The 16,562-nt window shown below is 43.8% G+C and overlaps 1 protein-coding gene across 1 annotated transcript; it reads right to left on the minus strand.

Moving 5' to 3' along the window:
• Positions 1-216: 216 nt before the first annotated feature.
• On the minus strand, positions 217-9,908 carry LOC142996015 (beta-galactoside alpha-2,6-sialyltransferase 2-like). The gene is made up of 7 exons (XM_076146881.1): positions 9,851-9,908; positions 8,819-8,949; positions 8,512-8,608; positions 5,287-5,384; positions 4,837-4,938; positions 3,556-3,730; positions 217-464 (listed from the first exon to the last, which is right to left on the minus strand). The coding sequence occupies exons 1-7, from the start codon at positions 9,906-9,908 to the stop codon at positions 217-219; spliced, it is 909 nt and encodes a 302-aa protein (XP_076002996.1).
• Between the last annotated feature and the right edge of the window lie 6,654 nt (positions 9,909-16,562).

Consider the following 16,562-nt stretch of genomic DNA (forward strand, 5'->3'; position numbering starts at 1 on the left):
TCAGAATGTGTGTGTAAACTTTGAGCTCCACCACATGTAGTAGTTTCTCTCAAGTCTCTCTCAGGGTTAAAGTCTTATAGTCAAGGAGTCACAGTCATGTTTGAGTGAGATTCCTCCTCTGACAAATTGTACATTTCTTGAAGTTGAGCTTGTGATGGCCCAACACTGCCCAGAAGACAAACACAAGATCAAGGTGAAAGGTCAGACCCCGCTGGCTCAGGTCTCACAGTGGATAGAGCTGAATCCCGGCAGCGTGACCTTGCCCTTCGTCCTCACATCAGGCTCTGCGGCTACGTTCATTCTCTGGACCAGCCTCTTCTCGTATAGTAGGGGGTGGTAATCGCCAATTGTATAGGCTTTGTCACATTTACGCTCATGGTAGTGACACAAGTCCGTCTGTCGCACTGAAGGGAGGAACTCGTACACGTCGACCTCGCCACACAGAGTCAGCATCAGCATTATACCTGCAAACAAGCAGAGGGGTCAGCGTCCCTGCTGAGCTCGTATTTGCTTTGAGAAGTTCCCGTAGACATTTAACAATAAAACCCTGCGAGGAAAGTTTGATTGGGAACTTGACAGTAGCAGAATAACGACGGGATCAAATTATCGTTTTATGTCAAAAGCTGCAGGACTGACTGAGTTAATAAGATAAAAAAAACAGAACAATATTTATTTTATGGACATTTACTCACGCTGGACACAGAAACATTTAAATAAATAAAAGTGGAAATTATAATCTAATTGCATGCAAAACAGATGATAAACACCCGATAATCATCGATACAAATGAATGACACATTTGAGTTTATTCAGTTTTAAGATTAAAAGCAAGTTTTAAGTTAAGAGGTTTTCCCTATATTTTACTAATGGCAAATGTTTCTGTTGTATGAAATTTGAAAAATGTAATTGTAACAATTTTTTTTCAATGTTTGGCAGAAAAAGGTTTACACTGTTTCAGATCACGACAAACGGCCATGATTAATAATCAAATCCTGTTTTAATTATGAGCAATTTAATATTTAGGTTCTTAAATCTTGAGACGGTCAGAAAAAAAGTTTGGACATTGAGACCCGCTGATGAGGAACGTCTTCTTCGTCCTCTTTTTTGACTCATTCTGCCGCTTGTTAAATGTCCCGAAGGAAAAAAGACTTTCCGTTCCTCACAGCTGCACCCAGTGACCCTTCTGTTCTTTGTGTCCCGCCACAGTTCTACGGATGTTTCCTGATCCTGTTCCACTGCAAACACCGTCTCTCTGAGAACGGACACTCGTCCATGCCGTCCAATAAGACCATCGTCCTACAGCTCAACAAGCGAGTGGGCGAAAGCAGTCCCACCGTCGCCGCCCCGCACTCCAAACCCACTCTAGACAAAGACTGCATCAGTCCTAACATGTCAGTCAGGATGGGTGCCCCAGCTGTGCCTGAAGTCTTGCCCTGATGTCTCGTCCTGAGAGTTCGCTCCACGGATTCGCCGCGGAGGTATCGCGGCTTCCGAAGCGGACCCGCGAAACGGACCCGTATCGGCGTCCACTTGCCCGCAATGTCAGATCCGCTGATTGGCTAAGAGCGGTGTCAGATAAATATACGCTATATCGTTGGTTAGAAAACGTAAACAAGGCTCCGCAAGTGTGTGTCAATTTCACTTATTACTGCACAGAGATGTACAAAACGTTCATTGGAAACAAAAAAAACTCTTGGAGGCAGCCAGGAAAGAACAGAAGTATTGCAGATAGACAATCAACTGTTTTGGTGAGTACACTAGTCTTATGATTTCACTGAGGGGCTACATGAAATATTCATATTTATTGGGTTGAAAACAATACAGATTTTTGAAGGTTGATAACAGTATTCTTGCTATGTTGTTATTTGTACCAGTCCCTGCAGGATATAAACAGGCCGAGGGGCAGTGGGGGCTTAGAAGCCATGATGACAGAGGTGCTGTTGTCTCCTGAGCTGCTACATGTGAAGAGACCCAAATACTGACGCGCGCGCGCACACACACACACACACACACACACACACACACGCACACACACACACACACACAGATGAAGACACTGAAGACAAGTCCCCAAATGACTGAAGCACTTTAAAAATGCTATACTTTTTGAGCAGTTGAATGTAAATGTTGTTTTCTTTACAATCTCCTTTGTTGTTAACATAAAAGGTTATTTATGCTTTTCAAAAAAGCATTTTTTTATTATTATATATGCTACCTGTTATTTGTTTTTTACATTTGAGTCCACACATGTTATGCTTTGTGGCACAAAAGATTCATCTCAGTGGTCAGTTTTTGAACACCACTATGTATTGAATAAATTCAAATACTGTGAACAAACACTTTTTGACTTTTCATTAATATTTTTTCATATTCAGCTACACAAACATCTTCAAACCACACAAAATTGTATTGTAAATGAGAGTATACCAGAGTCCTATGTACACCATGGTAATTTATTGATATGCCGCATAATGTCCTCCTTTTTGGTGTTATGGAAATGGTCACCCTAAGTCTGAGTGCTGTGATCGTGTCACGTGTCACCCAGCGAGACTAGCAGTCTATTAGCCAGGCTAGCCGCTACGCCATGCCCACAAACCTGAACGCAACACTGTTGGATGGATCCTCAGTCAGTTTGACTTAAAAGTACAACTGAGCCTGACTGAACTGAACTGAACTAAACTGTCTGAGAAATGTGGTGCTTGATAATCCGTCCGGCAGTTGTTGGCACGTGGCAGTACGCTAACGTGGCTAAAGATCTGGACTCGTCCAATCCTGTTTACTGTGTCGTGCTGCAAGATAACAAACAAACCAGTCAACTCGGCTAGACGCTCGTAACCTTTAACGACTTGTCCTGATTTTGGTTTGGTTTGTTATGTCAACGGCACAATGGAGTTTTTGGAAATTAATACGACTCAAACGTGTCCAAAACACCTTCATCGTTCACTCAAGCATTCAGAGTCTTTCAGCCGAGTAAGAGACTAATCTCAGAGTCACTCAATGTTGGTTGTTGAACTGGTGGTGACAGTTTTGAGACTCGAGTCGTTTCTTTAAACTTTCCGTTGCAGCGCCGGTGTGGATGCTGTGATTTTTATTTTTATTATTTCTTGACGTGCCCAAAGAAAAACATTTTTATTTTTATATCGTGCCCTAATAGATCCACGTTTGTGCAACAAACCAAAGCCGCTGCTTTGCTTGTCGTGTCTGTTTGGTCAATAAAGTGCTGTGATCTCGTACGCGATTGGTCAGTCTATTGTCAAACACACAACCTGCTCAGATCAACACATTCTCATCACTGCAGCCAAGGGAGCGTACACAAAGTGCCGTCCTCTCAAACAGGCCACCTAAATGTTTGAAAAAATATTATCTGTAAATGCGTTTTTTTATACTTTGTTGGTATAGAACATTTTTGCCACAAAACAGATGCACAAAGAAATTACTTCCAGTATTTGCACATGAAAGGAATTTTGAAATTCTTTAAATCAGTTTATCTTCAATATCCCTTAAATGATTTTATAACAAACTAATAAATGTATTTGTGTCCCGGCTGAGTGGCACCTAGGAATCCAGAGGAGGGGGGGTGGGGCTGGATGTTCTCCACTGTGTTGGCCTGGATCACGTCCCACAGGCTCCAGAGGAACCTCGGGTGCAGGATGTAGAACGGCTGCTTGGGTCGGCGGCGGCGGCGCTCGCTGTACGGTGTAAACAGGTCGTAGTCTGGATTCTTAAACCACTGAGAAAGATGGAAAAGAGATATTGTAATTTGGATAACAGGAACGTGAAGATGCCTCAGACGTGTGAACGCTTCACCTGCACCTCCTCTGACCAACCTCAGGCCATTTCAAAAGCAAACCTTGTGAGAAAGTAACATCTTAACCAAAAGAGAAGCTGCTGCAGGTCTGTTGCCACGTGGTCGCCTTGACAAACCAGCTACACAGTTTCGGCTTCATCTTCCTCTACGGAGATCTTAAAGAGAATTGAGCAACATCAATTCTGGGACTTGGATGTTGTTTCTGCTTTCATTGTTTTCACCTTTGTTTCTTTGTTTCTTCTCACAGGGAAACGGAGCAGCAGAAGCTTCTCGCGGTATTCTGTGTGTCTCAGTGAGCTTTTGACCTGAACGCATTCTCACACTGACAGTCTGAATGTGCCGTCAAACCATGTACAGTATGAGAAGCATTGTTGGTGAACAGAAGCGTCTCCGCCTCCTGCGTGACCGGCCGCGTCCTTTCACACACAGAAGGAAAGACTGAATGTGTGAGAAGATGTGAGGATCCATGTCCACACTCACTGTATTTCCTCTGCAATGTGTTATTTGTGGAAGCGACACATCTACATCCTGCCAGGTGATGATGCATCTGTGACACTTGAATGGCCATATGATGGAGAAACGACACAAGGGGAGGAGGAGGAAGAGGAGGAGGACTTCAGGCACTGCAGGAAAACTGACAGAAAACTATTCTAGGCATTGAAAGCTGAAGCACATGCAAGTATAAGCCATCATTGCTTGACTCAAAAGAGGCTCCACTGTGTACCGACCAGAGGGGGCTTTTCTATTTTCAACTCTCGATTGATTTGTATAAGACGAGAGCTTGACGTCCTGCTTTAATGAATTCAAACACGAGGGAGCGAGGTAAGTCCTGCTTTAACATAGGTTGTCATAAATAAACAAACCTTATTACATGTTGCCAAGGTGGAATACTGATTTAGGTTGATTGTCCAATCAGAACTGCAGAGGGGCGGGGCTTCCCAGCTGAGCAGCCCAGAGATGAAATGGACGGAAATCACTGCTGTCCCCCTGAATCTGACATTACTGAGGAGAGTGAGGTGGGTCTTTACCTTGAGCAGGTCTAAGGAGTACGAAGCCGGGTCCCAGGCGACCAGGGTGACGTCCTGGTACAAAGGGCTGCTGTTGAACTGGAAGTTGGGCAGAGTCAGGATCTGTGCAGACCACAACATGTGGATAAACATGAGGTAACTGATAAACTGGACCAAAAAAGGAGGCTGGAGTCATGATGAGATAGTTCAATCACTTCTCCATGATAGGGGTTGATTGGTAAGTTCTGTCCAGAGGGTTAAGGGGAAAGATGAGGACCCTTTTCCTCCTACTTTCCTTCCTACTTGTAAGAAATGAGCCTGAGCCTTCAGGGTCAAAGGTCACAGGTCAGGATTTCACATAAGTGGATCCAGATGAGAGCAGAGAAAATCTGAACCAGGTGGAAGAAACAGAAGCACTGCAGACTGCAGCAAACTCTAGAGACCTGGAGGGGGGAAAGGGGCGGGGCTTACTTGGGAGTTGAAGAGGCGGATGGTGGTCTTGTTGCCCACGTCCCTCTCAAAGCCCCTGGTTGGGGCTGCGTTGAAGCGAATCACTGCATCGTGGGAATCTGACAACACACAAACTGACTCATAGGCTCGGCGGCATCTGCTGGTTAACAGCGCTCTCCAGTGGTTCACACAGTAAAGAACAACTGATTTGCATTTGCTGGCGAAAGCTTAACTTTACAACCAAACTTCATTTATAAAAGATGAAAAACAGCAATGTGGAAGCAGAATGGATCAAATATAATCTGTATAAAAAAATGATTAATCCTCTCGTTTTTGCCACATTTAATTTACCGAAACGTAAACATTTTAAACGTACAGCGCGATAACTGTTTCATGACATCTTGAAGTGTTAATTACTCTGGTGTTGAAAGCAAAAAAGCGGACACACGCCTGTACTGACACTTTTGAGGAATTTGAGTTTGAGTGCAAGAAAAGACAATTCCCTGCCGGTGCAATTTCTTTCAGCCACCGCTAGAGTGCGACGATAGCTCATCTACAAAGGGTTATTTGGACCCGGTCGAATGATAGTAGAGTTTCTTTGGTATTGTGCGTTGTGGAGACCCTCTGTCCAGGGGATCATAGGGTTTAGGTTGTGTGTGTGTGTGTGTGTGTGTGTGTGCGTGTGTGCGTGCGTGTGTGTGTGTGTGTGCCACCGTCCCCGGGCAGCACTCCAGCGCTTTGTTTGCTTCATCCCCCCTCAAAGTGGCAGCACACATGTCAGCCAGAACTGGGTTGTTGCCATGACATCTTTAGTCATGACGGGCCCTTGTGTGTCATTTTAACCACTGTTTGTCCTCAGAATAGTGTTGAACCTGTTTTTCTTTTAAGGAAAGCAAAATGGATTTTAAGCTGAATAAGACCTAAACATCAGAGCAAATTGTCTCAAACTACAGCTCAATGAAAAATCAATATGAGTCTGCAGGTCAAAGTTTAGAGCTAGAAGAGGAGTTTCAGGAATTTGAGTTTCAGCGTGGCTGCAACCAATGGATTCCATCATTCATATGTATATCTGATTCAATCTTATCATTCATTTCTTATTGATTGGTTCAGAGTGACGTACATCAGGGCTGTCAGGTGCTGTTTTACTTACTTTTGCCTCACAGCTTCCCTGCTCAGTTTGTGAGAAGGACAGACACAGAGACAGACGCTTGCATGGGAGCCATTTGTTGTAAAATAATAATATTGATCTGCGAGCAGGACGTCAGCCTCCAGTCTCTCTCTCTGACTGATCCAGATGTACAGGAAGTGCTACGTGTGCTTATGTGTACTGACATGGTGCTTTTGGTGTGAGACAGCAGCTGAGCTATGTTCGTGTGTGTTTGCTGTGATGTTGCAGGCGAACACCAGAGCTTCATCCCATCAGATCAGCAGCCGGACCTTATCACATGATGACCAGTTGATTTCGTTTAAATAAAAAGGAGGGGTCATGCAAAGGAGGAGGAGGAGGAGGAGGAACATGGAAGGGCGGGAGGCATTACACAGGCCAGATCCCTTTACAGGTAACACAGCCATGCACTTAATCCCCCCTCCCCTTTCATTACTTGCTACTTTAAGGCTGAGCAGTGAGCAGATTAGCCTCTCAGTGTGGATCAATCAGTTTCCACAGCAAATGGAGCTCTCAGCTCCGTTCTCAGGGTTTCACTGACGTCAGCCAAAGAAAACACGCATCTCACGTATAAGAAGCCGAACATCCTCCATCTGCCACCGATGGTCATTTCTTGCGGCACAGTCGTGGAGCAGAAATTAGTTGGCGGTGGGACAGGAAAGGATACTGGATGGGTTTAGAGACGGTGGGCGGCGCTCCCTGGAGGTGATGAGGGGGTAATTATTAGTCAGAGAGTGACAAATAGGAGGTACAGAGGTTAATAGGAGTGTGTGTGTGTGTGTGTGTGTGTGTGTGTGTGTGTGTGTGTGTGTGTGTGTGTCTTGCTTGCCATCGCCCTCCCCAGGAAACAAGGGGGGGTTGCCCAAGTAACAAGCCATGACAACATCATAACAGCATCAATCTAAATGTGTCTGTGCGGTGCGTGGTTTCTTTAATGGTGTTATTATAGCTCTGCTTGCTCTGTCTCATCACCTGCTGTGTGGCAGCATCCCAGTACAACCACAGTCTCCCACCAGTTTCTATTAAACAAACCTCATGCTGGGGCGAAGGAGGAGGAGAGGAGGAAGGTGTGTTCATAGGCAGAGAGAAGAGAAAAGTCAGGGGGGGACTGAGAGTAGGGACTTTGAATGTGGGGACTATGACAGGAAAAGCTAGAGAGTTGGTTGACATGATGCAGAGGAGGAAGGTGGTTATACTGTGTATCCAGGAGACCAGATGGAAAGGTAGCAAGGCCAGGAGCCTAGGAGCAGGATTCAAGCTGTTCTATCATGGTGCTGATGGGAAGAGGAATGGGATAGGAGTTATCTTGAAAGAGGAGTTTGTTAGGAATGTTCTGGAGGTGAAAAGAGTGTCAGATAGAGTCATGAGTCTAAAGCTGGAAATTGAAGGTGTGCTGTTGAATGTTGTCAGTGGTTATGCCCCACAGGTAGGATGTGGAGATTCTGGAGTGAGTTGGATGAAGTAATGCAGAGTATACCCAGAGGTGAGAGTGATGATTGGAGCAGACTTCAATGGACATGTTGGTGCAGGCAACAGAGGTGATGAGGGGCAGGTTTGGTACCCAGGACAGGAATGCAGAGGGACAGATGGTGGTAGACTTTTAAAAAAGGATGTAAATGGCTGTAGTGAATACTTTCTTCCAGAAGAGGCAGGAACATAGGATCACCTATAAGAGTGGAGGTAGGAGCACACAGGTTGACTACATCTTGTGTAGACGATGTAATCTGAAGTAAATTAGTGACTGCAAAGTAGTGGTAGGGAAGAGTGTAGCCAGACAGCATAGGATGGTGGTGTGTAGGATGACCCTGGTGGTGAAGCAGAGAGCCAGAGACGGGAAGGATGTGCAGCAGGTTAGGGTGGTGAAGGATAAAGAGGGAAATGTATTGACAGGAGCCAGAAGTGTGATAGGAAGATGGAAAGAGTACTTTGAAGAGTTGATGAATGAGGAAAATGTGAGAGAAAACGAAGAGTAGAAGAAGTGACCGTTGTGGACCACGAAGTACCAAAGATAAGTAAAGGTGAAGTTAGGAGGGCATTGAAGAGGATGAAGAGTGGAAAGGCAGTTGGTCCTGATGATTTACCTGTGGAGGTATGGAAGTTTTTGACCCCGTTCTTCAACAAGATCTTAGAGAGCGAGAGGATTCTTGAGGAATGGAGGCGAAGTGTGATGGTGCTGATCTTTAAGAACAAGGGAGACGTGCAGAGTTGTGGCAACTACAGGGGAATAAAGTTGATGTGCCATACAATGAAGCTGTGGGAAAGAGTAAGAGAAACTAGGCTACGGACAGAGGTGAGCATTTGTGAACAGCAATTTGGCTTCATGCCAAGACAGAGTACCACAGATGCAGTATTCGCTTTGAGGTCAGTTCAATGCAGGCAACTGCGGACCCACGAGGGGGCGCCAGGAGGGCCGAGATCAAGGTTGCTGGCTACCTCCATCCCGCCAGCGACCTCGATCTCGGCCCTCCTGGCGCCCCCTCGTGGCCCCACCTTGAAAACCTGTGATCTTAGTCTCCTTGCTACATCAGACGTTCAGCAAATAATCAAATCATTTGGAGCTGGAAGAATGGATGTGTCCGCATTGCATTTACACATCACATCAACATGTGACCTTACAACATGTGATTTCAATGCCAGGTGTAAATGGCCTCTGTGAGTACAAATGTGCTTCAATTACTCACAGTGCTCTAAGCTGTTAGACTCAGCTAGAATGCTTCAAGCTTAACTGTGTTATTAGTAGTTTGTGAACACAGCACAGTTGTGTTGTTCTACAGACAAAGTGACACTCCATCCTGTCTTCATCCAGTCCCAATACCGTCCTGCCTTTGAGGACAGCTGCTTCCTCACCCACTCTGACATGAGGTAATATCCTGCCATTTCCCCTCACTCGCTCTCTTTCTCTCTCTCTCTTTCTCTCTCTTACTGTGTGTGTCTAAATGGTTGCTTAGTAAATCACTCCACACATACACCACGTCTATTGTTCATCCCTGAGGACCATTGTTCTAATCCACTTCAACAAACTAAACAAACAGTTTCCATTAGCGGTGTGTGTGTGTGTGTGTGTGTGTGTGTGGGTGCGTGTGTGTGTGTGTGTGTGTGTGAGAGAGAGAGAGAGACTGTGTGTGCATGGCCCTGCCCTGCCCTGCCCTCCCTCTGACCTCATGCAGGGTGGGGCAGATGTTGTACTCGTTACATTTGGCTCATTATTCTGAGTGGCAACAAAACAAACAGAGCAGAACGCTGCACATTCTGCTTCTGGTGCATCAGAGTTTTACATGTTAACAAATTTACAAGGTTCTAACCTACAAGTTCAGAGGAACAAGTTTACCCAAACCAGTCCAGAGTATGCTGTGCTTTTGGTTTTGCTGGCTGCTCTCCATCATTGTGGCTTTAGAATAGTTCAGCTACCGCCCTGCTCACCTGACTCGTCTCCCTCAGGCTTTAGCTGGAACCTATTTGGCCTCAGCGGTGATGTCATATCCGATGTGGAGGATATTTTTGGGCTTCTATGTAACAGGGCTGCAATGCCCCCCAGCATCGTTTGCAGGGGAGTGTCGACATGGGAGGAGATTATGTGCATAAAATAAACTGCTGCAGTATCAGCTGAGCTTCCTTTACAGGGGAGTCGGGTTCATTCATGCCTGCAGGGAGGCATGCTCTCTGGGTTAGGACAGTAACTATCTCTTCCATTCTCCCAGTGCTGCAGAACTGGGTTATGCAATTGAACAGTCAACAAAGTTGTATGTTCAATTCATAAACGTAGGATTCTTAATGCTACTTGAGTTTACCTGTTGTGACGTATAACACAACCTTTTCCCGTTTTGTGCTGGGAGATGCAGATCTGTCAGCTGTGTTTTTCTTTATGTTAAAGAACACCAGCAGTATGACTGTCCTCTGCACCTCCGTGTTTATACTTGTGTGTGTTGGTGGTTTCTTCTGAGAAGCGCTCCAATGCACAGAGGTCACATGGCCCCTTTACTGTACGATCTGTGCCAGCGCAGTGCAGCTCTGTACAGGTGGAGCTGGTCATTCGCACACTTCTTTATTTATGTTTGAATCTTTGAAATCATCCCAGCCCCAAGCCCACATGTTGGACCACACCCACCTCCAACCCTGATCGACCTGGGACCTCTGACCTTATCTAAAGATCTAAAGGCCTGAGAGCTGACCCCCCCCCCCCCTGCTCTCTCTCTCTCTCTCTCTCTCTCTCTCTCTCTCTCTCTCTCTCTCTCTCCCTCCCTCTCCCTCCCTCCCTCTCCCTCTCCCTCTCCCTCCCTCTCCCTCTCTCTCTCGCCTCTGTTCCTGTCTCCCCTTTTATTACCCTCCCCTGATGTTAGACGGGGTGTCACCATGGAGACAGTATAAACAGATGATAACAAGCCCTCAGCAACTTTTAAAGCTCATTTGAGCTTCTGTAGTCGCTGCTGAGGGGGAGAGGGGAAAGAAGAGGAGCGAAAAAGAGAGGGAGGGAGGTGAAGAAGAGAGGACAAGAGAGAAATAACAGAAAAAGACAGCTCAGACTTAATTAATTAGAGGACAGCGGCCAGAGGACAGACAGACAGGTAAGTGGCTGCAGGATGCTGCATGCATGTCTTTATTTTGTTTGTTTGTCATCTTGTTTGGTTTTATTTTCACTGCACTGGAACAACAGAAGCAATGTCCTTTTGTCAAAAGATATAGAATATTAAAGAAAAGATTTTCATATCGAATTATTTCATATTTAATGTTTAAATTCAGGAAATGTTTCGAGTCGAAGGTCTTTTTTGCAATTTTGATTTGAAAGCTTCTGCTTCCAGAGAAGTCATGCCCCCTCAAATTCTTTCAAAGATCCGGATATGATGTCAAGAGTGAATCATGGAAAATGTAAAAAAAATGTGCTTGATGTGTGAGTCTTTTTTTTTTTTTATGAGTTTGTTGTTTACGGTCAGAAATGCTCTGATGTGTGCCGGGTAAACCGCTCATTCTGTCCACTAAAGACTTTTCACTTTGCTGCTTTTTAGGTGGCAAATTTCAATGAATATGAAAACTGGTCCCAGAGAACTAACCCACAATTACTAACTTAAATGCTTTGTCAAAGTATCAATCTTGCATTTTGTATGAAAATGACAAAGCCAGGCCACTGTTTGGCTGTGTTGGGTGTAACTAACCCTTCAGGTATACACGAGTTCAGAGAATGTAAATGATGTTTGCAGGCTGTGATTGTGTGTGCATGGCTCAACAACACACCCACTAAAACACACACAGGCTGAGGAGACACAAAGTCACACTCCTTCAGGAAACTTGCAGCTGTAAACGACCGGAAGGGCAGAATTCACTTTGTTCTGATCATCAAATCACAGGATTTTGTTTCTCCCAATAATTTAAAAGTCTGAGGGAATTAGACATTATTCAAAATATTGTTAAATAAAGACACAAAGACAAAAAAGGATGAGATTCATTTATGAAATGCTTCAACCTTTGGACACATTGAAATAACCTGTGTATAATGATCGATCTACTTTTCTACAAAATTAGAAATAAGATTACAAATTACCAAAAAAGTTAATTCATCTGAATAAATCATATGGATGTGCTGCATAAAATCTACAGTAAATCAGACTTTTGGCCCCTGAGTTATAAGGTTGTTTTGATTTTGTGTCACCATGGTGATATTCCACTAAATGTTGCAGGAAATGACCAAATTTCACAATATGTGCAGTTGTTATTATAGTTTATGTTGAAGTGTGAATGAAGAGAATTTAGCAATCAATGACGGGAGAACCTTGTGTAATATCAAAAACAATCCTCCATCATGTTTAAGCTCATCTGAAATGTAGAAGGAGTATATATAAATGCGCCACCATCAGGTTGATTGATGCTTTTGATTCAATGAAATACATCTCAAAAGTTAAAGGCCAAAACAAAAGTGGTAATTACAGCACCATCCTAAGGCCAACTGGTTCCAAAATGTAACTGATCCTTCCTGTCATTTCAAACCTGCCCACCAAGTTTAATTTAAATCTATCACTAACTTTACAATCCTGCTTACAGACATCATCAAGATCAAACAAACACAAATGTTTAGAAAAGCTTTATAAAGGACATGCATCATCTAGTTGGCTTCATCTTCTTCTGGATAAATATTCAATATAAATTAATTACAATTATCCAAACCTGAAAATATGTCAGAAGGGTTTATCCTGCTGAATCAGCATTATTTTCAGTCTTCAGCGATATTAATATACAGGGCACACACACACACACACACACACACACACACACGCACACACATCAGAGTGTGTTTCCTGAACCGGCTGTGGAGCATTTTCAGTGTGTGTTTCCTGTGGTTGCCTTGGTAACGGGCAACCGCGGTGAAGAGGTGCTTACATTCCACATGCAGTGACACTATAATTTAACTAAAATACTCAACTATGTGCAGGAATGCAGGATTTAAATCAAAATATTCTCAAAAATGCAGAGTATATGTGCTTATTATGATGAGCTGACCCTGCCTTTATGTCGACAGATCGACTAAATACATTCTCTGATTTCTCCAATAATGTTGAGAAGCTTCCTTTGTGAGGTGAAATCTTAATGAAGTAACAACAAACCTCAGATATCAGACAAATGCAATGAGTAAGAATATAAAGCTGTCGAAAAATAAAAAACAGTTTTATATCGGCAACCTTTCTTTCTTTCTTTTTTCCTGCCTTTCCAGCCGCCATATCCTCACTCTTTGAATCTTTAAACAGATATGAACACATAAAAATCTCCAGTCTGAGAGATAAAATATCACTTAACAGCATGCTTGTCACTTCTGTAACCCGACTCCTTCTCACTTTTATTCCGATACTTGGGTACATTTAATTGCTTCTATACTTGCTGTCAGATTAAACATAGTGTATAACATTAACTCTCTCAAATGTAGTGGAGGAAAAGTCTTACTTACAGACTTAAAACTCAACTTAAGTTCTTCAGTAAATATACTTGGGTCATTTCCAGAAGTGTAGCTGAAGCTCGGACAGCAGCAGCAGCAGCAGCAGCAGCAGTGTGAGTCTCAAAACACAACACACTCTGCTTTGACAACTAATCCACACAGCATTTCACAGCCTGCCTCTGATCTGACACACGTGTTCTGACACCTGGTGGCAAGCTGTGTGTGTGTGTGTGTGTGTGTGTGTGTGTGTGTGTGTGTGTGTGTGTGTGTGTGTGTGTGTGTGTGTGTGTGTGTGTTAGTATATCCAAACCACCATCCCTGTGCTGTTGGCTGCTGTTGGGGTCTGTCGCTCCTCAGACTGCAGCTGAAACTGGAGCTCTGCAGGAGGAATGAACCACACAGCAGCACAGGCCGCAACCTAGTAACACCCCACATGACATATGTTTTCCTATTAACACTGTATGAAAGGACCCCATTTAACCCGCAAAAGCATTAAAGCCAACTGTGGTGCTCCAGCACTTTGAGCTCATTCACACAGGATGTGACAAAATCCTGAATAGCACAGAGAGTAGACCCAAAGCCAACAGGAGGGAGAACATTTGACTGAATCTTGACCAAAGATAGAGCGAGAAATTCAATAGCCATAGCAAAACCATAGGAATATCTCTTTCCTGTTGAATTCCCAAAGTGCTGCCTCATGCTCTTGGATCCAGAATTCCATGGCAGTCTGTTTGATTTATACAGTAAGAGTTATTTTGCTGTGCAACAAAGTGTCGGTCCGACAAACAAAACGATTCCTTTCTTACTTAAATATGTTTGCGTAATTTTTTTCACTGGTTATTTGACCTGTTTACAAAGCATAGTGATGCACAGACACAACCTGAAAACCCTAAGTGTATCCAGTCCAGCAGAAAAATGAAAGAAAATATTTGGGCAGAAAGTGGCGACCTTGGTCTGAATACCTGGCTGGCTGGATGAGTCTGGAATCTGCCACCTAAATATGAACACACACACACACGCACGCACGCACACACACACACACACACACACACACACACACACACACACACACACACACACACACACACACACACACACACACACACACACACACACACACACAAACCCACAGACACACAGACAGAGCATGTCTGTGTTATACTACCACGTCAGGGTGTCAAAAGCCGAAACACTTTGACCGCTCTGTCATCACCGCTGCTAATTCATGGTCACATTTAGCATTTTATTTCCAAGATGGATTGTAAAACACCAAACAATTTATTTTGGGGCAAAAACAAATGATGCTCTTTAACCAGGCCTGTCCAAAGTCCGGCCCGGGGCCTTATCATGGCCCAGGGTCACATTTTATACGGCCCGCAGCTTCCTTCTTGAAATGTATTCTTTTTGGCCTGCAGGCACTGTCAAACCCAATGGTACACATTCAAAGTGCAATTTCTCTTTACACATCAAGGTGGCAGCACCACTCTGTAGTCACGCTGTGACACCTTCCAAGTAATCTCTGCTATGGCGACGGTAGATAAAGGTTGATATCAAGGGCCAGCGCTTCCAGGAGAGATGGAAATATTTATCTAATCTATCTTTTTTCCGTGAAAACCAAAGCAATTGTGTTTGCCTACTTTGCGAAGAGACTGTTGCCCGTATTGAAGGAATTCAATGTAAAGAGACACTACCAGACAAAACATGCTAATGCATACGAGAAGCTATCTGGGAGCAAACGTGCTGAAAAAGTGAGGCAACTCGAAGCTGCCTTGGCCTCACAACAGCGGTTCTTCAAGCAGGCCTGTGAGTTAAATGAAAATTCCACTAAAGCAAGCTCTGAGGTGGCCATGCTAATCGCAAAAAATAAAAGCAGTTTTCCAGAAATGCGAACATTTGCGAAAAAAGGCTGAGCTTGTTCGGCTCCACATATTTGTGTGAGCAGACATACGTTATGAATTTAAACAAGAACCACTCAAGGTCGAGACGAAGCGATTTCCATCTTTGTGACATTTTACGTATGTCAACAACTGCTGTCAAACCAGAACTGTGAATTGCACTACTGAAAAAAGTTTGGACACCCTGCCGTAGACGGATACTCTCTTTAGATATATTGAAGATCTGTTGGGCCTTGGTGGAGGTATGAGCTCTCTGCGCACACTACAGTGGAAAAATGTGCCAGGAAGTTGTGAATGTTAGCTGTAACGTCACCGCATCGACCTCTTGGGACCTCATTAAGAGCCCCGGCGGATTCATCATTAACTAGCTGAAAACATGTTTCTGAGACTTGGTTTGAGTGTTGAACCTCCGATCAGAGTCGATTCAACCTCTGCTCTCTAAAACTAATAGGGCACACACACAAACAAACACACACACACACACACACACACACACACACACACACACACACACACACACACACACACACTCATACACTCATACACACACACACACACACACACACACACACACACACACACACATGCTCGGTAACCAGGACAACCAAAGTTAGGGTTTGCATGAATGTGTGTGTAATCGAAAGTCTGAGGACCAGAGTGAGGTCATGTCTCACACCCTGTGGTGGAAAACACACTGTTCACACACACACACACACACACACACACACAACCTGGGCAGTATTTAGTCAAACTAGGCTTTTCGACATTAGGACATTGCACCAGATTTTATGTCCTGTGAAACACACGTGTGTTCTTACCTGTACTTGGGAAGGTATTTCATTGTATTTATGTACGACAGCACTTTTGACCCTTTTAGTTCCTTATTTTTGTATTAATAGTAACAAAACGCAACAGTTTGTGTATATTTAGTGAAGCAGATAATCCTTGTGTCTCACTCACATATTAGCTCTGAAATGTGATTCAGACATTGATGATCCCCAGAGGATGAATCATCATGACTGAAGTTTGTGAAAAGTGATGTTACAATGATATCCGTTGTTATCATCCTAACTCGTCCCTGCTGACCAGTTCTTCATTTCTTCAATGAGATTGTTGCTATGGAAACATAATCACAGCGGCTGTTGTAACAAGCAATTGCATTTTTCATTACATATTTTTGTATTTTGGAAACAAATGAAGACTGAAGTAGGAACAATGATATTTGCATAATTGTTTTATTGTTGTAAGAAATTAATTTTATAGCTCATCCATTGAAAACTTTTGATACAACAAAACAGAAGACACACGTTGGATTCTACCA

This window comes from Genypterus blacodes, unplaced genomic scaffold (assembly GCF_046128005.1).
Source record: "Genypterus blacodes isolate CSIRO-AG114 ecotype Tasmania unplaced genomic scaffold, CSIRO-AGI_Gbla_v1 ptg000036l_1, whole genome shotgun sequence".
NCBI lineage: Eukaryota > Metazoa > Chordata > Actinopteri > Ophidiiformes > Ophidiidae > Genypterus > Genypterus blacodes.

Bases quoted from the DNA above. Each gene is read 5' to 3' on its own strand.
- LOC142996015 (XM_076146881.1), bottom strand. From the start codon at position 9,908: ATGACATCACCGCTGAGGCCAAATAGGTTCCAGCTAAAGCCTGAGGGA. The intron at 4,939-5,286 runs GTAAGCCCCGCC...TGGTCTGCACAG, and splicing joins TCCGCCTCTTCAACTCCCAA to ATCCTGACTCTGCCCAACTT. The intron at 465-3,555 runs GTGCCACTCAGC...GCTTGTTTGCAG, and splicing joins CCCCTCCTCTGGATTCCTAG to GTATAATGCTGATGCTGACT.